General features: G+C 38.3%; 3 protein-coding genes across 7 annotated transcripts in view; 2 read left to right on the top strand and 1 right to left on the bottom strand.

Annotated features, from left to right (window-relative positions):
• The first annotated feature begins 1,008 nt into the window (after window positions 1-1,008).
• Window positions 1,009-4,276, top strand: aspdh (aspartate dehydrogenase domain containing). Of its 4 annotated transcripts, none has more exons than XM_065279989.2 (9): window positions 1,009-1,029; window positions 1,228-1,280; window positions 1,628-1,684; window positions 1,841-1,985; window positions 2,064-2,148; window positions 2,279-2,428; window positions 3,314-3,537; window positions 3,650-3,789; window positions 4,162-4,276. In XM_065279989.2, exons 3-9 carry the CDS (start codon window positions 1,630-1,632, stop codon window positions 4,197-4,199), a joined length of 837 nt encoding a protein of 278 aa, XP_065136061.1. In that variant the 5' UTR covers window positions 1,009-1,029; window positions 1,228-1,280; window positions 1,628-1,629; the 3' UTR covers window positions 4,200-4,276. The 4 variants fall into 4 exon arrangements, with proteins under 4 accessions (XP_065136061.1, XP_065136066.1, XP_073670011.1 ...); XM_065279994.2 differs by having other exon boundaries at window positions 1,014-1,029; window positions 1,228-1,296; XM_073813910.1 differs by lacking the exon at window positions 1,009-1,029 and having other exon boundaries at window positions 1,044-1,294; window positions 1,627-1,684.
• Window positions 4,273-20,720, bottom strand: gys1 (glycogen synthase 1 (muscle)). 2 transcript variants are annotated; one of them, XM_065279975.2, is made up of 16 exons: window positions 20,589-20,720; window positions 18,932-19,050; window positions 15,295-15,476; window positions 14,669-14,860; window positions 14,133-14,318; window positions 13,756-13,900; window positions 12,181-12,298; window positions 11,965-12,085; window positions 10,495-10,601; window positions 10,234-10,293; window positions 9,948-10,140; window positions 9,740-9,866; window positions 8,842-8,937; window positions 5,801-5,964; window positions 5,344-5,424; window positions 4,273-5,217 (listed from the first exon to the last, which is right to left on the bottom strand). In XM_065279975.2, exons 2-16 carry the CDS (start codon window positions 19,047-19,049, stop codon window positions 5,011-5,013), a joined length of 2,097 nt encoding a protein of 698 aa, XP_065136047.1. In that variant the 5' UTR covers window position 19,050; window positions 20,589-20,720; the 3' UTR covers window positions 4,273-5,010. The 2 variants fall into 2 exon arrangements, with proteins under 2 accessions (XP_065136047.1, XP_065136051.1); XM_065279979.2 differs by lacking the exon at window positions 20,589-20,720 and adding an exon at window positions 20,039-20,059.
• The window catches only part of pold1 (polymerase (DNA directed), delta 1, catalytic subunit), a 14,639-nt gene continuing 12,687 nt past the window's right edge, over window positions 20,703-22,654 (top strand). Inside the window, exon 1 of the mRNA XM_073813907.1 lies at window positions 20,703-20,721. The gene's annotated coding sequence lies outside the window, so the exon portion shown is untranslated. The remainder of the gene's footprint in view (window positions 20,722-22,654) is intronic.

The raw sequence follows: 22,654 nt of genomic DNA, 5'->3' as shown, positions 1-22,654 counted from the left end.
TCTGCATGTGTCACAATCAATACCTGAAGCAATTGATCAATACGTTTTAAAATTGTTTTATTAATTTCTATTACTTCAGTGATAATATTTATATAATTTTAATCTAATACTAAACCTGTTGTTACTATGGAATTTGAGTTATTACAATGTGAACCCACAAGAGGGAGACACACAATTATAAGTAAAGTGTGTAAATGGTATGCTATGAATTAAACCAAATTTGTTATTGTAGAATTGTAGCTTAAATATTTTATTTTAGATTTAACCACAAGAACATGCCAGAGAAAGTTTACTGATTGGAGACTCTATTTGACCTCTGGTGGCCCAACAAATGAAAATAAGCTGATCTACAGTTGAGAAAGATGGGCAAATAGCTATTGCATGCCAAAAGATATTGCCACAATGAATTACATGGTTATTCCCTTAATGCAACTTTGATATTTTTCATCATACTAATGCAACTTTATTTCTCATACTTGTAGTGCAATGACAAATTTTCTGCACATTACATTTCACAAATGTGATCCGTGACCTCCGAAAAGATAGTGCCCCATATCTTTAATCCATTCCTGGTCCATATACTAGAAATACGTGTCCTGAGAAATGGTTTCATTCAACTGATGGTACAATCTAGAACGCCATTTAAACTTAAAGGGATTGTTCACCCAAAAATGAAAATTCTGTCATCATTTACTCACCCTCATGTTGTTACAAACCTGTATACATTTCTTTATTCTGCTGAACACAAAGGAAGATATTTGTAATGAATGAAGCAGGAAACAGAAGCACCATTGACTTTCATATTTGGTTACATGCTCAAAATGTCTTCTTTTGTGTTCAGCAGAACAAAGAAATGAATACAGGTTTGTAACAAAATGAGGGTGAGTAAATGATACCAGAATGTTCATTTTTAGGTGAACTACCCCTTTAAACTGACGGCATCCTACCGATATTGTGGGTTTGGAGGCGGGACTATCAGTTTGTCTGACTGTTGTTGAAAGTGAAAGGGAATTCTGCTTGATGCGTCAAGTAAGACAGAATTTGCTTAGAACAGCTTTAAAATGTCACCAAACATATGGAAAAACATATATACAATAGATGACCCTATGGGCCATTTATTAAAGGAGACTAATACTGTTTCTTTTTAAATAACTAAAAACCTGTGAATTCATATGAAAGTCTAATCATTAACACTTCCTGAACTTTAACCCCTCTTTCCCATTGAAGATCAAGCAGAGCAGAGGGAGAGATCGAGACAAGCAGAAAGAAATAGAGAAAAGGTGAGGTATTAGCAAGGTAAGTGAAGATCTTGAATGGAGGTTGGTGAGAGTTACACACGGGAGATAAAGGAGATTATACAAATGTAAAAGAGGAGGAGCCAGCCTGAGCATATCTAGAGACATCAGCACCTGTGCATGCTATTGTTGAATAGAGTACACATTTGGATTTCAGACCTCTAATAACCAATAACTAAGTACAGTATTAAGCTTGGCTAGTTTCATAGTGTCTTATTTGTCTGCCCCTTATCAAAGATTAACAAAGTGTGTAAAAACAGGTCTCAAATATTGATTCTAACAATACAATAGTATGCATCATGTTTCTCTGAAATCCCCCTTCTCACTTGCAGATATGGCTGATAGACCATCACGTTTAAAGATTGGAATTGTGGGATATGGACATCTGGGTGAGTCTTTGTAAATTTTTACCTCGTCGTGGTTTTAGAAATTCAGCTGCACTTAAAAATCAAAATTTTCAACATTATTCCTCTCTGACACAAAACGATAATCTCTCTTCAGTACAAACTCAAAGCATGAAGCTTGTATTTCATCTTTCTCTTCAGGTCAATTTCTTGTTGAAAAGATCCAAAATGAAGGACCTGAGGTGGGATTGCAGTTGGCGTATGTTTGGAACCGAAATCCAGAGAAAATTAAATACTCGGTGGCCAAAGATCTCATTCTGAATAACCTCTCAGATTTCACACACAGGTCTGCACTGCAATATACACTGCAATCTATAAACCATGCGTACGTCTTTGAATCTAGATTCTGTTTTTTATTATTCAGGGATGCTGATGTAATAGTGGAGGTGTGTCATCCACAGATAGTGAAAGACTTTGGGACCAGATTTCTGTCACATGCTCACTTTCTGGTAATGTAATTGTGTCCCTCTATACAATCACATTCAACTATTTCATAGCATACATCATGGAGAGGTTATGAAATGCTGAAAAGTGATGCAATAAACTGAAAGCTAATGCTCATATTTGGATCTCTCACAGGTGGGTAGCCCTTCTGCACTCTCTGAACCCCAGCTCGAACAGGAACTCCGCATGGCTGCAAAGCATCATGGGAGGACGCTTTATATACCCAGTGGTGCATTATGGGGGGGCCAAGATATTCAAAGAATGAATGACAATGGAACTTTGAGGGTAAGATATTTACATTAAGAAAAATGTATCTGTATGAATTTCAATCTATGGTTGTCTTTTCAATTTAAACAATTGTTATTCTGTATAAAGGATTGTAAAAAAAACGTGCTGTAACATAACGGTGAACTACTGGCAGCTAAGTTGCCAGCAACAATTGTAAATTTACAGTTCTACTACCGTTAATTAACATGTTCCATATATTTAACTATATGTTACCGTATTAATATCCTGAAACCTAACTTATTTCATTTGGGAAACCAGTTGCCTTAAAGGACACCACCACCGTTTTTCAATATTTTACTATGTTCTTACGTCTCAATGTGTGCACTTTCAATCTTTGTACATAGCTTCTTTAATGTGTTAGCATTTAGCAGAGCCCCATTCATTCCTATGGCTCCAAACAGGGATGAATTTAGAAGCCACCAAACACTTCCATGTTTTCCCTGTTTAAAGACTGTTACATGAGTAGTTACATGAGTAAGTATGGGGGCCCAAAATAAAACTTTTGTTTGGAGCCATAGGAATGAATGGGGCTAGGCTAAATGCTAACACATTTAAGAAGCGCTGTACAAAGATTAAGTGCACGCAATGAATAAAGATAGGTATGTATTACTTCATCTAAGTTGAAGTAAGAGCATAGTAAAATATTGAAAAACGGTGGTGTTTTCCTTTAAGTTTAAGATGCAAGGATGTAAATTTCTACAGTATTTTACAGTTTCGTTAAAAAACAGCATTTTTCTGTAGAATCTGTCTGTTTTTAACAGCAGTTTTTTTACAGTGCAATGTAGACCCTCAACTGGAAACTGTTTCGCTAATATTTTGATTTTCCAGGCTCCAGGCTCTAAAAATTTTTAGTACGCAATGAAAAATCTGTCTCTTATGCAGGGGCTCTCCATTCGAATGTCTAAGCATCCCTCTTGTTTCCGTCTGACTGGCGGTCTGCTCTCTGATTGGACAGAAGGAGAGGGTAGGCGGGTCTTGTGCCATGGCTCTGTGGCAGAACTCTGCCCTATTGCTCCGAACAACGTGAACACCATGGCGGCCGCGGCCATAGCTGCATCGAACTTGGGCTTCCGTGGGGTTACTGGAGAAATAGTGTCGGACACAGCGTGAGTCACTGATCCTGTAACAGTCCGAGTGACCTTTGCAACTCAAGACAGTCATTTTTCACTAGAAACCAAATTTCTACATAAGCTATTCATTGCTTCCTCTTTTCACCAGATTGGCTGACTACCATATTGTGGAAGTTGAAACAACCGGCCCAGATGGGTTCTCGGTGAAAACAGTTCGAAAGAACCCAGCAAAACTGGGAGCTGTTACAGGAAATGCCACGTATAATTCATTTTGGAGCAGCTTACTGGGTATGTGTGGTATGTGTATACAACGTGTGCAACCAAGCACTAGGAATTCTGCTAATTTTCCTGGAGGTTGTTAACAAATATAAAGAGCTATTATTTATTTTATGTACGCTCTCGAATGATTAATGAACACTATAACTGAAATATCGCACACTAAATTTCATAGGAGACAATCGTAGGAATTCCTGTTCATGGAAATGAAAGACAGATGGAGGAAATTAATGGCTAAAAAGAATTTACAAAATATCCCAAGCCAAGCCTGGTATTATAGAGAAAAAAATCTACAAAACCACTATTACCCCAACACAAAACTAAAAAGTGAATGAAAAGCTTGACTTTAAATATACAGTATTTCTGATTTCGTGTTTATTTCAGTTTGCAGGGGTCATGGTGGGAGGGTATATCTGTGCTGACAACAGTGGAGCATGCACAAAAACACACAGATGAAAATTGAAAGCAATAATAAAAAAACTGGTGAAAATAAAAACAAGTGCAGTGTCATTTTAATAATATTGCAGACTTTAATCTCAATTCTACAGTCGTGACACAAACAATAAACTCAAACAGTGTGCTGGTGATTATTTGTGTTACAGTACCAATGATGCTCCAGTGTATTGGTTTGGCTAGCTAGCATAAGCTACATTATATTTCTAACCAAAATAACTGTGAAAATAAGTGAATAGTGATACATAATAGTGCAAAACAAAATCTGGAGGGCATTTAAATCTTCAAATATAACTTTTCTTATGGGCTAACAACCATCATGGCATTATTTCAAGAATTCAGTATGGTTTATGTTTACAATAAAGGTCTATCTATAAATACTTAGATATTTTTATTTTATTTAATATATTATTATTAGAATAATATGTCAGTAGACAACATTCTCACAGTGTCTTGTTCTGTTTTACAGCGTTATATAGGCCAGGAAATGTCTAACTTTACCTACCATTTTATGTTCAATCTCTTGTTATATTAGGCCTCATGTGAAAGACACATTTTTGAAATCCAGAGACACAAAAGATTTAAAAATGATATACTATGGCTCACCACATACATAAATATCTCATTTATTTCTCTTCAGAAGCAATAACTACAGACGTCAAGGTCAATTTTACTGTGTTTTTGCGTGTGCATGTGTTTGTGTGTGTGTATATCAGTGGATATAGTTGACTTACGGTAAGCTGCAGTGTGTGTGTGTATGTGTGAATATGATCGTTTCCTTTAGTTTTTCTCAGGAACACCGACTGTCTGATTCTTCCGGTTTGAATTGTATGGTTGGCGGATGTTAACTCGGTCTTTCTCCGCCTCCAGCTCTTCATCATATCGTTCATCCTCATCCTCTGCCTCGCTGTGGTGAGGGGAGGAGTGAAGGGAGTGGGCAGGGGATGGGGGCACAGAGGCGGGTCGTGGGTATCGGAAACCTGCGGTCTAATTAGGAAAAATAAAAATGTTTACAGTACATTTACTGTTTGTAATGAGCATGTAGATCTGAAATGGAGCTATTTGAAAAATCTAGGTAACTACATTTCACATATTAAAAGTTTTATATCTTACCGCAGTAGGATCTTGAGGCTCGTACATATACGTGTCCGGAAAGGCTTTGGCTAAGGCCATATGACGGGCAGATACGTAATACTAAAAACAGAAAACACAGGAGGGTTACTGGGCTTGAAATGATGCACTAATAATATGTTAATAATATATGAGGACATTATTTAGACAGTCTTGTTTAAGTCTTGAGTGATTGACAGATTTAATCACTACAGTCAAGCAAGACATAGCCCACTTTGCATGCATGTACAGAGTCAGATGTAAGCGTTTCTGTCTGCATAATACATCAGGTTTGATCACATATATCCACAAGGATAATAACATTTGAACCACCTACATTTTGGGGATTAGCAAACACTCCCCAAGATGATTTACTGCAAGGGTTCAGTTTAGATGTAGCAGTAGGGTTAGTATAAAATAAGGTAGTGAAAAGTCCTCAAAAATTTGTGAAGTGTCTGACCCTGCCCAAATATCTCCAGTCCAGAAGGTCACTAAGGCGCTCAGTTCGGTTCCTCTGGATGATCCTCTGTCTACGGCTCTGCTGACAGAACTGAAACAGGAAAGACGTCAGCTGATTGCAGGACTCATCGATTCCACGATATCGACGGTCCAGAATGTAGATACCTGAGGGAGAGAGACCACATTAACATCTGGCAAATGGTCATTTGCCCGACTTTGTGTTAAAGGGTTAGTTCACCCAAAAATGAAAATTCTGACATCAATTAATCACCCTCATTTTGTTACAAACCTGTATAAATTTCTTCGTTCTGCTGAACACAAAGATATTTGAAGTAAAGCAGGAACCAGAAGCACTATTGACTTCATAAAGTACTACTATGAAAGTCCTCAAAAACGGATCAAAATATATTTATTTGTGTTTAGCAGAACAAAGAAATTAACAGAGGTTTGAAGAACTAAATATAGTTTTTGTTTACATCATATGTGATTGTTTTTGTACTGTGTATAATAATTATTATGTATGTATATATAGTTATATATTAAGTATTTCTAAAATGTAAATTATATAGAAATATAAAAATGTATAAAACACGTGCAAATATTTCTTAAATATATACATGCATGTCTGTGCATTTATATACAGTCTTGTTCAAAATAATAGCAGTACAATGTGATTAACCAGAATAATCAAGGTTTTTAGTATATTTTTTATTGCTACGTGGCAAACAAGTTACCAGTAGGTTCAGTAGATTCTCAGAAAACAAACAAGACCTAGCATTCATGATATGCACGCTCTTAAGGCTGTGCAATTGGGCAATTAGTTGAAAGGGGTGTGTTCAAAAAAATAGCAGTGTCTATCTTTGACTGTACAAACTCAAAACTATTTTGTACAAACATTTTTTTTCTGGGATTTAGCAATTCTGTGAATCACTAAACTAATATTTAGTTGTATGACCACAGTTTTTTAAAACTGCTTGACATCTGTGTGGCATGGAGTCAACCAACTTGTGGCACCTCTCAGCTGTTATTCCACTCCATGATTCTTTAACAATTCATTCACATTTCTTGGTTTTGCTTCAGAAACAGCATTTTTGATATCACCCCACAAGTTCTCAATTGGATTAAGGTCTGGAGATTGGGCTGGCCACTCCATAACATTAATTTTGTTGGTTTGGAACCAAGACTTTGTCCGTTTACTAGTGTGTTTTGGGTCATTGTCTTATTGAAACAACCATTTCAAGGGCATGTCCTCTTCAGCATAGGGCAACATGACCTCTTCAAGTATTTTAACATATGCAAACTGATCCATGATCCCTGGTATGCGATAAATAGGCCCAACACCATAGTAGGAGAAACATGCCCATATCATGATGCTTGCACCTCCATGCTTCACTGTGTACTGTGGCTTGAATTCAGAGTTTGGGGGTCGTCTCACAAAGGACCCAAAAAGAACAATTTTACTCTCATCAGTCCACAAAATGTTCCTCCATTTCTCTTTAGGCCAGTTGATGTGTTCTTTGGCAAATTGTAACCTCTTCTGCACATGCCTTTTTTTTAACAGAGGGACTTTGCGGGGGATTCTTGAAAATAGATTAGCTTCACACAGACGTCTTCTAACTGTCACAGTACGTACAGGTAACTCCAGACTGTCTTTGATCATCCTGGAGGTGATCATTGGCTGAGCCTTTGCCATTCTGGTTATTCTTCTATCCATTTTGATGGTTGTCTTCCGTTTTCTTCCACGTCTCTCTGGTTTTGCTCTCCATTTTAAGGCATTGGAGATCATTTTAGCTGAACAGCCTATCATTTTTTGCACCTCTTTATAGGTTTTCCCCTCTCCAATCAACTTTTTAATCAAAGTACGCTGTTCTTCTGAACAATGTCTTGAACGACCCATTTTCCTCAGCTTTCAAATGCATGTTCAACAAGTTTTGGCTTCATCCTTAAATAGGGGCCACCTGATTCACACCTGTTTCTTCACAAAATTGATTTCTCAGTGATTGAATGCCACACTGCTATTTTTTTGAACACACCCCTTTCAACTAATTCAACTACTTGCCCAATTGCACAGCCTTAAGAGCGTGCATATCATGAATGCTGGGTCTCATTTGTTTTCTGAGAATCTACTGAACCTACTGGTAACTTGTTTGCCACTTAGCAATAAAAAATATACTAAAAACCTTGATTATTCTGGTTAGTTACATTGTACTGCTATTATTTTGAACAAGACTGTATACATAATTATTATACACAGTACACCCACACACGATGTAAACAAAAACTTGTATTCTGCAAACGATTAGTTGCGATTAAAGGGATAGTTCATTAAAAAAAAAGATATTAAACCCATGTTTTTCTCACCCCCAAGCTATCTGAGATGAATATGTCCATCATTTTTCAGACAAACACATTTTCAGTTATTTTAGAAAATGTCTTGGATTAATCATTTGGGCAAATGTAAAGTTACGGGGTCCTCTTCTTCATGTCCAAAAATGCGCATTTATCCTTCACAAAAGAATTCCAAACGGTTTAAACAAAGGACTTCTGAGAGTATTCCGAGCGCTGGTACTCTCTCCCGAATACAAAAAAAGTGTAAGATGGCAGGGTTAGCATAAGCTAGTTATTTTTACTCTCAGAAGGCCTTTGTTTATCCCCCTGGAGCCGAGTGGAATACTTTTGTGAAGGATAAATGCGCATTTTTGGGACTTGAAGGAGTGGACCCCGTAACTTACATGTTGAAAGATCATTTTCTAAAATAACTGAAAATGTGTTCATCTGAAAAATAATGCACATATGCATCTCGGACAGCTTGACGGTGAGTAAATCATGGGTTTAATATCATTTTTAGCTGAACTATCGCTTTAATCACAAGACATTAATCATTATTCAGCCCTAGAGAAAATGATAAAACTTTTTTTGGGGGGTCCCAGATTTACCACATATGTGCCAGAGAGGGGAAATGAAGTTAAACAAAAATTTAATTTTGTGATTTTCAGAGTAATTGTAGCTATGCTGTAACTCTGCTATATAAACGGCTCTCACCATAAGCAGATGGATCAGCGATGTGTTCCTCCATGAAACAGCCAAACCCTGACAGGTTAGTGGAAATTGATGGAATACCCATCACTGTACACTCAGCTGAGAGAGTAATGAGAGGAAGAGATTAGTAAGTGATAAATATCAACCCAGTGCACATACAGTATACAGTGGGGTCTACATTGAAAATGAGATTTAAAGCATTTAGAAAAGTTACACAAGACAATAAAAAGATAACTTTTCGCTCAGATTGTAATTTAGACCATGGGTTTTCAAACTGGGGTGCAGGGACCTCCAGGGGTCCCACAAAAAGCAAAAATTGTGAAATCTACTGTATAGCCAATTATTTAAAGGGATAGTACACCCAAAAATGAAAATTCTGTCATCATTTACTCACTCTCATGTTGTTACAAACCTGTACTAATTTCTTTGTTTTGATGAACACAAAGGAAGATATTTTGAGGAATGTTTTTAACCAAACCATTTGTGAGCCCCATTCACCTCCATAGTATAATTTGTTTCTACTATGTAAGTGAATGGTGCTAATGATCAGTTTGGTTAAAAACATTCCTTAAAATATTTTCCTGTGTGTTCATCAGATTGAAGAAATTTTATACAGGTTTGTAACAACATGAGAGTAAATGATGACCAAATTTCCCTTTAAGTTTTTAAATAATTTGCTGTCCTTAAATCACAATGACTATTTATCTAAATGTTTCTTATTAAAACAAATAATTTTAGGGAAGGGGTGCCTTGTTATAGCTTCATTATATGTGGGGGTCCCTGCCAATATAAAATTAATAATAAACCCCTGATTTAGACTATATTACGTAAGTAAAATGCAATCTAGAAGCATTTTTCCTTTTTTGAACTACATCTGTATATTCGTATGTGGTGGTTTTACCCGGTGTATATCCCCAGGGCTCATAGTAAGATGGAAATACTCCGAGGTGGCAGCCTCGTACAAACTCCTCATAGTCCATTGGCAGGAGTGGAGAAGTGGAGGATAGAAACTCTGGATGGAAGATCACCTACAATAGAAAAAACATGATGCCATTGCACACATCAACTCGTCTGTATTTCTGCCAACACGACTGTTTGTACACACGCACCTTGACTCTGTCCTGAGAGCTGTTGAAGAGGCCGATGCGGCGGATGCAGTTGAGGATGGGGTCACTACTGTCCTCCAGCATGTTGTGGGTGCAGATAGGAGGCTGGCACTGTCGCTGGTTGGCGAAGATGGCACGCTTCATAATGGTGAAATCTTCTTTATCTAACATCTTAGACACATCAGGCAACTGTCCTCTGATAGAGGTATAGAAAGAGAGATGAGCTGTCAATCATCATCAAAACTGCTCTGTAATGTCTTTGTAGGGCGGATCAAAAATGGCAACTCACACTAAAAGTGATTCATAGAGTTTTTTCCCAAAGCGCTCTTTCACAGTATGTGCAGTGTCCCTGAAAACAGTACAACAAAGAGGCCGTTTATTACTGCAACTTAAGAAATAAGTTGATATACATTAAAGCAAAAGTCGACAAAGGCATGAAGCGTTGTGTTCAAGTGTTTAAGGTGAGCTGATATGTGCTTAATACGTAGGGTGAGCTACACAGCATCATTTAGGTTAGCAGTCCTCACAGTAGTGCAGTTGTCATGGTTACCAGAGCTGTTTTCGTACGGCTTGACCCTTCAGGGTTTCCACGTTGAAGTTGTTGGTACGAGCAGGCATGATGAAGAACGCTATTACCGTGATCTCACTGTGATTCACCTGGGAACAAATAAACATTGTTAAACCTAAAGATGCCTTTCTCCCCTCTGAAATTTTAAGTAAGTAAATTTTTACCAAAAGTCATAATTTTGTGTTTATCATTTAACTCATTCCCCGCCAGCTTTTTTTTAAAAAGTTGCCAGGCAGCATTTTTTGTGATTTTACAAAATTTTCACAAGGTGTCTTTCAGGAAACGTTTCTTCTATAATTATATAAACATACAAAAATATCAAATGAAATAATAGACCCTCTGCTTTTAAACAAACGAACGAAATGGAAAAAAAAACATTTAATTTGTTCTCTTTTATAACCTCTTAAATATAGATTGATTTCTTAAAAAATACAACATTTTGATCAAAAAGCTGAAATAATTGCATTTTTGTAAAGGAATTTTGTAAGAAATCAGATTCAGAACGATTATCAAAACATACATGGAGTTAAAAATGTATTAAATTAGTTTTTGCTTCAGTTTTTTTATCAATTGGGTAATAGCGCCATCTAGTGGATAGTAGCGGTTTTTACAGTAAAAACTTGTCAGGAAAGCATCATTGGCAGGGAAATGTTTTCTCTTAATTGACAAGATAACTCGTCAATGGCGGGGAAAGAGTAAAACACCTTTGCTCTGGTGCTAAAATGGCAAAAAATGTTGCTGTCCATTTAAAGGAACACGCCCACATTTTGGGAATTTAGCTTATTCACCGTATCCCCCAGAGTTAGATAAGTCCATACATACTTCTCTCATCTCGGTGCGTGCTGTAACTCTGTCTGAAGCAGCCCCTGCTAGCTTAGCTTATCACAAAGACTGGAAGTGAATGGCTCCAGCTAGCAAATTGCTCCCAATAAGTGACAAAATAATGTGAACATTTTCCTATTTATGTTTTGTGGTTTGTATAGTCACACCGTGTACAAATAACAATATGAGACACAGCCATCTTTTAACAATATATACATACTGGGAACTATATTCTCAGAAGGCGAAACACTGCTACTGTACGGAGTGATTTGCTCGCAGCACCCGAGAAGCCCCCTGATGAGGAGCAGAGAGTTCGGTCAGAGTTGTGCAAATCACTCGGCCCAAGTAGCAGTGCTTCGTCTTCTGAGAATATAGTTCCCAGTATGTATACTGTTAAAAGATCGCTGTGTCTCATATCACCTTGTTATTTGTACACAGTGTGACTATACAGATCACAACACATAATCAGGAAAATGTTTGCATTGTTTTGTCACTTATTGGGAGCAGTTTGCTATCTGGAGCCATTCACTTCCAGTCTTTGTGCTAAGCTAAGTGAATAAGCTAAATTCCCAAAATGTGGGCGTGTTTCTTTAAGACTCTGAACAGATTGCCATACACACAAACACTTACTCTTAGTAGGTAGTTAAGTCTGGCCAACGCTTCAAGAAAAATATCAGCTCCTTTGTTGGAGAATTCATAGCGGCCAGCGATGAAAAGAAACACCGTCTTGTCCAGGTTAAAATCTAAATGCCTGCAGTGAACACAAAAAAAAACAATAAAAGTGTTAGGAAGAATTTGGTAACGTAAATAAGTATGTGCTAATGTGCGTGTATTTTGAGATCTGACCCGTAGAAATGCCCTCTGATAAACTCCTGGATGCGTGCTTTACTCTGAGCATGAAGATTCTGGAACTCGTGCATGGCTGAAAACTTTTTGACATTCAGACCGTTTGGAGTCACAATGTCTAAAGAAAGCAGCAGGCAGAAATACAGTGATGAGCAGACAGACAGTGGTGAGCATGCTTACAAAACGCAACAGAAAGAAAGAATAATCATGCGATGGGTAAAAAGAGTTAATAGCCTGATATTACAGGCATTTTTGCCAGAGATGCATCATTGCTATTGCAACAAATGGGGGGGGGGGGTCGCAGCGGTCAATATGGCCGCTCTACCAAAAGAAGTCAAAAAGAGCCAATCATCGACCATTAAAGAATGACATCCTCAGGGATCTGTAAAGCCTCGACTATTCTTTGCGACAGTCCCTGCCAATAGGCTTTATGCTCAGCTGCACTACTTCCTGAACTTCAGCCAGCTCCTTGTTTTCTGTCTGCCATTATTGGACAAACTGATTAATACAGGTGTGCCTGACCTCAGTAGTCACAACAACAATAATCAGACACACCTGGATTAATCAGTTGGTCCAATTATGGCAGACAGGAAACAAGGAGCTGACTGAAGTTCAGGAAGTAGACTTGGAGAGTGGCAAACATTGTGGCACAGTGACGCAACTTCCTTAAAACAGGGTTCCCACACCTTAGTTAACTTTCAATGACTTTTCAGGTCCAAAAACCTCAAATTCAAGAACTCAATTTAGGGACACATTTCAAGTGAGAGCAAGGTCACATTGTGTTACCTTTAAAGATACATTGTTACATTTCCCTTTTTGAGGGAACTTGTGTTGCATCATTGCGGTGATGTTTTGGGGACGCCTCCAAGGGTAAGTGACTCTAAATGTGTATATCAAATTCAACCAATCGTGAGGCTTAACTTAACGACAAAGACAGGGTGACGCGGGAGCCAGGAAGTATATCGCTATCTGAAATATTGCCAAAGACGGCGCTACAGGGATGCAGGAAGTATAGCAAGGGAGACGCAGTGCCTCGTTCCCTTCTCAGGGAACAACAGTTACATTCATAACCCGAGACGTTTTCATGTGTCAAACACAACTATGCAAAAAAGCATTTTGGTATGAATCAACATTCGCATACAGAAGATAAAAGCATTCAAATCGAACAGTTTAGCTTGTGTGCTTAAAAAGTGCAGAATTTTTATGATATTATCCAACATTACACAGGAAATAATATGAATTTTTTTCCAGAAAACTTCTTGCATAAAATAGATTCAAGCCCTTTCAATGACCTGTATCTATGTATGTATATTTTCAAAAACTTCCCAGGGCCTTGAATTTTCCCCCAGAACTTTCAAGGATTTCAAGAACCTGTGGGAACCCTGCTAAAAAGACTTTGCTGTTATTAAAGGAGCCCACAAGAACATGAGTCTCATGCTGTTTCCTCTAATATCAAAACAATCTGAATTATTAAATAGGACATCAGATTGAACCCTGAGTGGTGTCTGCTATTAGGATCTTGCGGGAGGATCTTGAATGTCTTTATGTTTCCAAAAAAAGGTAATGTTAGGTCACCTGGTTTGCGTTTTAGTAGGTGCTCGGCCTCAATGGCGGTGATCTGAGAGACGGTGGTAAAGACGTGTGCACAGCGGGCTGCGGAGCGCTCCAGACAGTACCTGTGATATATCTGTCTGTCACCTGCCTCTTTATCCACATTAAACTACAAATAGAGACAGAACAAGAAAAACAGGAACAATTGTTTCTCCACTGAACCATCACCAAAGTTTATCTATTTATTTCTTTACTATGAATGCTTTGCGACAGATCATTTATCCATAATAAGGATAACAAATATTGTCTTTATAAACAGAAAACTTCTTTTTTGTAGAGTATAATATAGAAGTATTTTGTTTTATACATGCTTAGTAATATTTATATTGTCTCCTACAAACCTCTGCAAGGTTGTTGTAGAAGTCGACATTCCCGGCACACAGGTATCGGCCGAGCAGAGTGGCGTGCGTGGTAAAGATGGTTGCTACGGGTAACTGGCGCTGCCTGCATAACACGAGGCCCAAACCTGCCAGCCACTCGTGAAAATGAGCCACAATGTGAGGGGGTTCATCACACTGAGCTGCGTACTAAAACACACACACACATATATCAGAGAGTGAACTAAACCAGTGGTTTTCAATCTTGTCCTAGGGGACCCACAGCTCTGCACATTTTGTATGTCTCCCTTAACTGACACACCCAGTTCTGTTCATGGATCTCTCCCTTAATGAGCTGATGATCTGAATCAGGTGTGTTAGATAAGGGAGACATGCAAAATAAGCAGGGCAGTGGGTCCCCTAGGACAAGATTGAAAACCACTGAACTAAACCATATACATCTACGCATTTATCATAAATATTAGCAGTATTTCCAAAAACACACATTTATGCAAAAGTAATTTTGCTGTAGATAATACGGACAGATGGCTGACACACACCTCTCCCAACAGCCATGCAGTGAGGAAGCCGAAAAGAATGGCATCATTTGCCTCTCTGTCGAACCAGGGCACACCGATATTACAGTTCTCCCACAGCTCGCTCTTCCAGCGGTCCAGAGACCAGGCCGTGAAACCCACATCTATTAGAACTACATATGGAGACCCTTCGATAAGCCATCGCCCGAAATATACCTAGGGAGAAAAAGAGAGGTCAGAAACTCAATTTTTTTATAATTTAGCCTATTTGCATGGGTCATTTTTGAATAGCCATTTTCTAAACCAGCATTTTATTAGATATGTTTAAATATTCTTACAGGCAGCGTCACACAAAGTGGGACTTACATGCCTCATGGGCTAATTTACCGAAATAGAGCACAGTGTGTTTTTTAGACACTGATATAGCCTTTAACCTTTAAAACATGTAGTCACCAGAGAGATGTCACACACACGCTTCTCAGAATGAAGGTTTAGGGTTTCACTTGGGCCAAGAGCAGATTAAAACAGAGCATGTGGTGCACATATACATATATATATGGGTAGGAATTATATTTGGGGACCTAAGTTCAAGTACACATCTAAAAAAAAAATTTTATTTTTATATTAGCCTGCACTATATGTGTGTATACCTTGCACCCACTGTTGTTCATTTTTTCGATGGTTCTCCTAAGAGGTGCATTAGGTGCCTCAATCAGCTCCACTTGCGTCCTGACATTGGACTCCGTATAGGGGCCCACCAGAAAGTAGTTCTCTCCCCATTCCTCGCAGGTCATACGTGCTTTGGTCTGGATCACGGTGTAAATGCCACCAACTGCCACAAAACCCCACACATGCAAACAAAGAGTGGTTAGTTAGAAACGCCCACTTAGAGTCATCTGACGGACATGTAAAGCAACCAATCATTTTTACATGCTATTGAGAGGCGGAGCTGCAAAAGTTGCTTCAAATCAGATTTCCAATTCAGCTATTTCCAATTTTGTGTGTATTTGTACTAATCAGTTTGTGGACAGACTGTGTACATATAATGCAGAGACTGGTTATCCTATAACAGATGTGCAGTATCATATTTCTCTATGGAGGAGACAGGCACCCAACCCTTTGAACTACAGCATAGATAGATAAATTACTGTCAGTCAGCATCTCGCACTGTCCCCTTGACCCTTCCTTGACCTTAAACTAATCTTGCTCTCGATAACATAAAAAACATTCCCGAGCAGCAAACACCAACCAGAGTCACATGACCCATGTTGCACCAAGTATCTGTGAATGCTTGGCACTTGGGTTATGTGGTCTATAGGTGTTTGTGGTAGTGCAGCAACAACAGTATCTGATTACTCTTTTTCCATACAACCTAATAAAAAATAGACTTCAAAAGACCTAGTGGAGGTATGTATGCATGGATTAAAACCAATTTATTTAAAAACACTCCTTGTAGATAATTTGAGTGGTGGTTGCCTGTGCGAACCGTGCTAAAATGTAGAAGTGGTTGCCAAGGCCTTGCTATGTGGTTGCTAAGAAGAGTACACACCAGCTAAAAAGCATATCAATCACAGCTTGTTGTTATCTTTATAGATTTTAGCATAGGGTATAAATTGTATGCATTACATTGCATTAACTCTAACCTTAAACCCAAATACAATGACTTTGTCTCTGTAAAAGTGCAGTATGGATTTTTTTATTAGTCCACCTCTGGTTACTGGTGCTTAAACCTTTAAACTTTCACAAAAATAGAGATAAACAATGTACACTTAAGATTTTTTAACCCTTAAAAACTCTGAAACCATACATATACAACATCATATCCTGCTCAGACCTAACATAGAAAGAGAGACAATTTAATGAATCTTAATGGGTCACTATTTTACAAGTTGTAATATAAGGCAGTCCCTCCAGGATTTCGCAATTTATTTTTGTGATTTTTGTGATCAAAATGACAGTAATTTCCAAACTTTTGCACAGAAAATTGCTATTTTTTCCGTCTTTAATTATGATACCAATCGTCTAATATGAAATATTATTAAAAGGATAGTTCACCCAAAAATAAAAATGCTGTCATCATTTACTCACTGTCATGTTGTTACAGACCTGTATACATTTCTTTGTTCTGATGAACACAAAGAAAGATATTTTGAGGAATGTTTTTAACCAAACCGTTCGTGCACCCTATTGACTTCCATAGTAGGAAAAAAGAAAACTATGGAAGTAGTATTCATGTTCATCAGAACAAAGAAATTTATACGGGTTTGTAACAACATGAGAGTGAGTAAATGACGACAGAATTTTCATTTTTAGGTGAACTATCCCTTTAAGAAGTTCTCAAATTAAAAAAAATTAAAAACTAAACACGGATATAATAAAAACAGAGAAACAATGACATGTTATCTTGTTTTTTTATGGTTCTTTAAAAAGTTTGAAAATAACTGACTTACAGTAATGCACGATAGCCACAAGTCTAAAACTATAATTTCCCTAAACTGTGTTAACTTGTGTGTCATTATACGTGTATGTGACCGTTCAAGTGCAAACCTGAAAGGAGATCGGTCCTCCTCACGCACTGACAGGTGGCATGCACACGTTTGCTAACACTGAGATAAGATGATAGTGGACAGATGCCTTTCTTTTGTGTCCCAAATTTCCAACAACTTAATAGAAGGACTACAGAACACTAAATTTAAAGAAAGCAGGTGCGCCATGTATGTATCCTCATGAAAATAATGCATTATACTAGCTATAGATAATAGCTAGTATAATGTAGTGATATGTGCTCAGGAGATTGTGATTGATTGTTAATTGTGGGGCACGGAGTTGCTGGTAGAGGAGTGCAGTGTGCTGTAGAGAGAGATCATGTGCGTGTGCATTAGTAAAATAAAGTCAGAAGTTGTCTAGTCTGTATCATGACAAAATATTATATCATTTTATAAAACATTATGGGCAGTTTCCTGGACAGGCTTTATCCTAGTCCCAGACTAAAATGCATATTTGAACTGCTTTACTTTCAAAACACCTTCCACTGACATTTCTTAACAAATATCAGTACCATTGTTTTGTTTCAAGATACACACCAGTATTGTTTTTGTAAGGTTTGTTTGTAAAAACTACATTAATGTCATAAAATAACTAAAAACCACACCAGTGAGAACTTTATAGTTTTTGCAATTATTTTGCGATGAAATAACAAATTATGCATGATCGCAAAATATAATATTGCAAACATTTTGTCGATTTTGGGCAGTGTTCTGCAATCACAGAATCACGAAAAACTTGAGGGACTGATAAGTCTCAGGTGTGCCCACAATATGTCTGAATGGTTTCAGCTTAAAAAAAAAATACAGATAATTTATTATAGCTTGTCCAAAATGCCCCAATTTGGGAAAGAGCAAAAATGCGATGTTTTCATGTGTGTATCTTTAAATGCAAATGAGCTGCTGCTCCTCACCTTACCAACAGACAGTGAGCGCTTTCAGTTAAAAAAAATATTAAGCCGCATTAGCAGTACAATGTGCTAACAAGCACATTTCGAAAAGCTTTTGGGTAAAATTAACCAGTCAGTCAGTGGTTGTGGGCGGAGCTTTATCAGTGTGACATCACATTAACAAGAGAATCTAAACAGTATTTCAAATGAGACTGCTTTGGTTTAATGGGGATTAAAGATGAAGGAGTGGGTGGATTTTTTTCATTGTAGGGTTGTTGTGTTCACACACTGCCAACACACATTTATGTCCAAACACCTTTATAGGTGCGCTTTAAGAGGGTATGCACTAAAACTGAGGTATGTTTTTTTTTTAAGCAATTTAGTTCATTTGACTTGATTCTTCATGGACCCCAATTTGTGCAAATATATATATGGAAAAAACATCAGCAAGGAGTCACTCTCAAAAAAGTTTACTTTGAGATTACAATAGTAAATTTATGATATCGGATACTCATATGTAAGCCAGTCTGTGATTTACTGTACTGTTTTTTAAATAAAAGCATCCTACATAATGTAAAGAACTTTACATAAAAAATATAACCTAGATCTATTAAATATTGACTCAGTAAGGCCATGTCTAAGATTGAAAATAAAGTGAAACCAATGGGTGAAATTTTGTGCCCCTTAAATTATGAGGCTTTACCAAGGATTCACAAGCAGGGTAAAATATTGTGATATTGTAAGATGCTTCAAAGCATTCCATGGAATTCCCATTCAAACTTGTAAAACATAACCAAGAAATACAATGATACTTGTAAAGCATATATCCCAGACTACACCAAAAACATGCATACCTTTATTGGCGACCTCCCACGCGATCTCAAACAAGACTGCATCCTCCCGATCAAACTCTTCATCCCAGTCCTCAAGACCAGATAGGGAGGTGACCGACAAACTACGCGCCAGTGGCATGCTGGGTAAAAAAACAAAGCACATCAATAAACCTGCACAGAGCTTTACTAACACTAAAGCTAACTTTACTAACTTGCACTCACAAAAAACATATTGGGAATTTAGGGAACTACACAAAAAAGGCAATTTGTCTAAATATTCATACAAGACTGCATGGAAACAGACAATTTGGATGCATTTTTAAGAGTGTGTTTAATATAGCATCCTTAGCCACATCAGAACAAGACACCTAAAATTCAAATCAATTATATTATACATATGTTGGTTGATATATACAATAAATCACTGCATTTTCTGCAAAGTGGAATGTGTACATGCAAGTCAAAAACTCATTTGAGATTTCACAATCAAAACGGTATGATGAGGGTTTTTCTTCCTGCTTTAAAATATACAGCTGCACAACATGCAATATGGTTGAAAATCTAACATCTGATCTCTGTGTACATTTCTGGCAGAGCTTCTGTGCAAAGAAGGATCATATTGGACCATACCAATATAGATGGTCTCATTCTGTATCCCACCTGGAAAAAATACTAGCATATTACAAAAATTTGATATACCGCCCATACCTATACATAACTGATATTCAGCATATGTTGCTATGCCAGCATGTGGGTAAGAATATGAATAGCCTTCTGTGATGTACCAACAGCAGCATACAGTATATGACCTTCAAGCATACCAGGAAGAACTGTACCACACACACAAATACATGCACACTTCCTTCTGACACCATGTCATGTGACATCTGAATGTGTGGATGAAAGTTAGGTTCAGATCAGGTGTTCTCATCTCAGTCATATCGACAAATTCATTGTGACATTGAGCCATCTTCTCAAGTCTAGGCATGACCTCTGATGCATCACAACAACATGTAATACCGGAGACCATCACTTACACACCCACCACTTACGCAATACCTTGAGCAACAAATCATGCATTTACGAGAAACAATTGAAAGGATTACAGTACGAATTAACATTACAAACCTAGACTACCGTTTTACCAGAAGGAAATCCAAGGTCCTCCTCTGACTTAAACTCAGCTTCACGCAGTGTGAACAATTGGACTGACACCAATTTGCTTTGCTATACCTTTCTACTACTGTTAAGTTTTTACATCACTGTTAATTTTTAAAATAATCAAATTATATAACACATATTATGTAGACAAGCATGCGCGCGCGCGCGCGCACTGACAAGAGTACGTGCCGTCTGACCACACAGGAATAGAGAAAGACGGAACGACTGTCACTAAAACAACAGAGCAAGAAAACGGCTTAACGGCAAATGTAAATAAGAAAAAAACATAAAAACGACAACAAGCGCACACTGAAGCGAGCATTTCATCAGCACGCTCGAGTTCAGCGTCTAGCCATCAGGAAGAACCCACTGCCCAGCGCAGGCTGTATGGTTTAACCGTGAAAATGGGATTGCATATGGACGACCGTTTTGCTCTACACGTTTAAAAGCATGAAGACGTTTAATTTTGGAATGACAATACACACCAGCCCGGAACAAGAGTTAAAGATGCACTTACCCTGTGGTAGCGTCTTTACCTCGCTTGCATCTGCTGGAATCAATCACCAGGAGGATGATTTGACAATGGGCGGATACTCTGCGCAAAGTGTAATCGCCTATTGGATGGTTTAGCTGCTCGTCAGTGACAGAACGTGAGTTTGACAGGGTTCGACTTCATCATTTTCTGCGCAGACATATCGGCGTATGACGTCAGACATTTTTAGTCTGCCCAGCGCCGCTTAAAGTTGCTTCGTCCTAAAATGACAGCGTACCCTATTCTCAATCTGAAGGTTGCATCCTCCGGAGGTCGCATATGCAGGCTGCATACGTCATCAAGCCTGGTTTATTTAAGTTAACTGAGCATTACATTCGCAGTTCATAAGCATATTAAATCAATTTACGATTAACTAAGAATAATAGTCAATTTTATAATTGTTAATATTCTGAAATAAGCCCGTCTTGATGATGCGACCTTTGGAGGCTGCAGCCTTCGGATTGATATACGGCCCGTCTTATTTCGTACTGTCCCTACCTCTTTGATCTCACAGTAAATGGATCATGGAGCCGCTCTATCCACAGAGAATTGGGCGTGTACCTCTATGAGTAATTTGATTGGCTAATCAAGTCATTCTGATTGGTTCAACACAATGCCAGTCGGGCAAAGACAAAAGAGGAACGCCTTTTAATTATTTATTTTCAGCAACAGAAAAAGGCAAACCCTTCCAAAAATATATGTCCATACTTTTTATGTATATTGAAACATTTAAACTATTACATATTCACCATAGGCAATACTGGCTTACAAACATCTGAATGAGATAATACGGCAGTACTGTGAAGAACACTAGAAATATATAAAATATAACTAATCTGGAAAGTATGTATTTAGCAAGAAATGATAGGTAATAAAAAATAAAGCCTAATATACAGCACACAGTCACATTGAACATAGTTTAATACTATGTAATTGTCAACCAGTACCTTGGGCACACTAGGTAGCATCAAAAAAGGGGGCCTTAAGATTATTAAAAAATATTTTAAATAAGGCAAGATAAATATTAAATTGTAGACATTTCTTGGTGTTTGGTTATTTCTAATTACAAACGGTCTTTCTACTTATGCCAAGCTCCAGAATATTGTTGTGGATAAGTTAAAAACTGATACATAAGCTGTGTCCCAATTCAAAGGCTGCGACCTTCTAAGGACGTATTTTAAGACCGATTGCGTCACAGCAGCGCGACTTAAGGCGAGTAAGGGGCCAGTCACACCAATAGCGTTTATGGCAGTTGCAGGCGCCTTTTTTGAATGATATTCTATGGGCAGGGCGCGTTTGCGCGCTGTTTATGCGCGCCGAGCGCCTTGCGGTTTTTTGCCGCCTGCCGCGGACGCGTTTTTGAAGGAGCGCTGAGAGCGGAGAAGCGCCCGACGTCATTCGTGTCTTTCCATTGTCCAATCGAATGAGGGGAGAGGCGGGCCTTACGTTGTGGCGAGGGAAGTTTACAGTTGCTTTGAAGAACCGGACTCCACTCGCTCACTCTCTCCTGCGTGTTTGTGCACCTCTCACCCTCAAACAAGGTCAGAGCAAGCGTCCTCTTTTTAAAGTTTCTGCTGATATGACAGTTAACAGCAAAAGAGCGCTCACGCTTCAATATTTGATTGACAAGACAGCTGACTCGGTGGTTGCTTAGCAATATGAAAAGCCGCGTCGCACTGCTCTTTTTTTTAAAAAGGCAGTGCGTCGCGCCTTGCGTTTGCAAGCGTTTAAAGCGCTTTTGGTGTGACTGAAGCCTTAGACCTGTCCCAATTCAAAGGATGCTTAGGGGCTGTGTACACCAAAACTTTTAAACGCGTCTGAAAACGCCTTGAGGACGCCGAATGCCAGCTGTTTTTCAGCTGAGTGCCAGCTTTCATCAGCTGAGCGCTTTGATAGCTGTGATACTTCAGCTGCGAGCCGGTTGGTTGCTGTGGTAATGTCCCGCCCCTGCTCCACTGTGATTGGGTGGCCGTGTGAGAACTGACATTGACGAGCGGAGCTTTTCTCCCAAAGTTGAATCTCTTTCAACTCTAGACTCTCAGCGCCGAGCG

Source organism: Paramisgurnus dabryanus, chromosome 3, assembly GCF_030506205.2.
Source record: "Paramisgurnus dabryanus chromosome 3, PD_genome_1.1, whole genome shotgun sequence".
Lineage (NCBI taxonomy): Eukaryota > Metazoa > Chordata > Actinopteri > Cypriniformes > Cobitidae > Paramisgurnus > Paramisgurnus dabryanus.
This window is presented reverse-complemented; position numbering and strand designations above follow the sequence as displayed.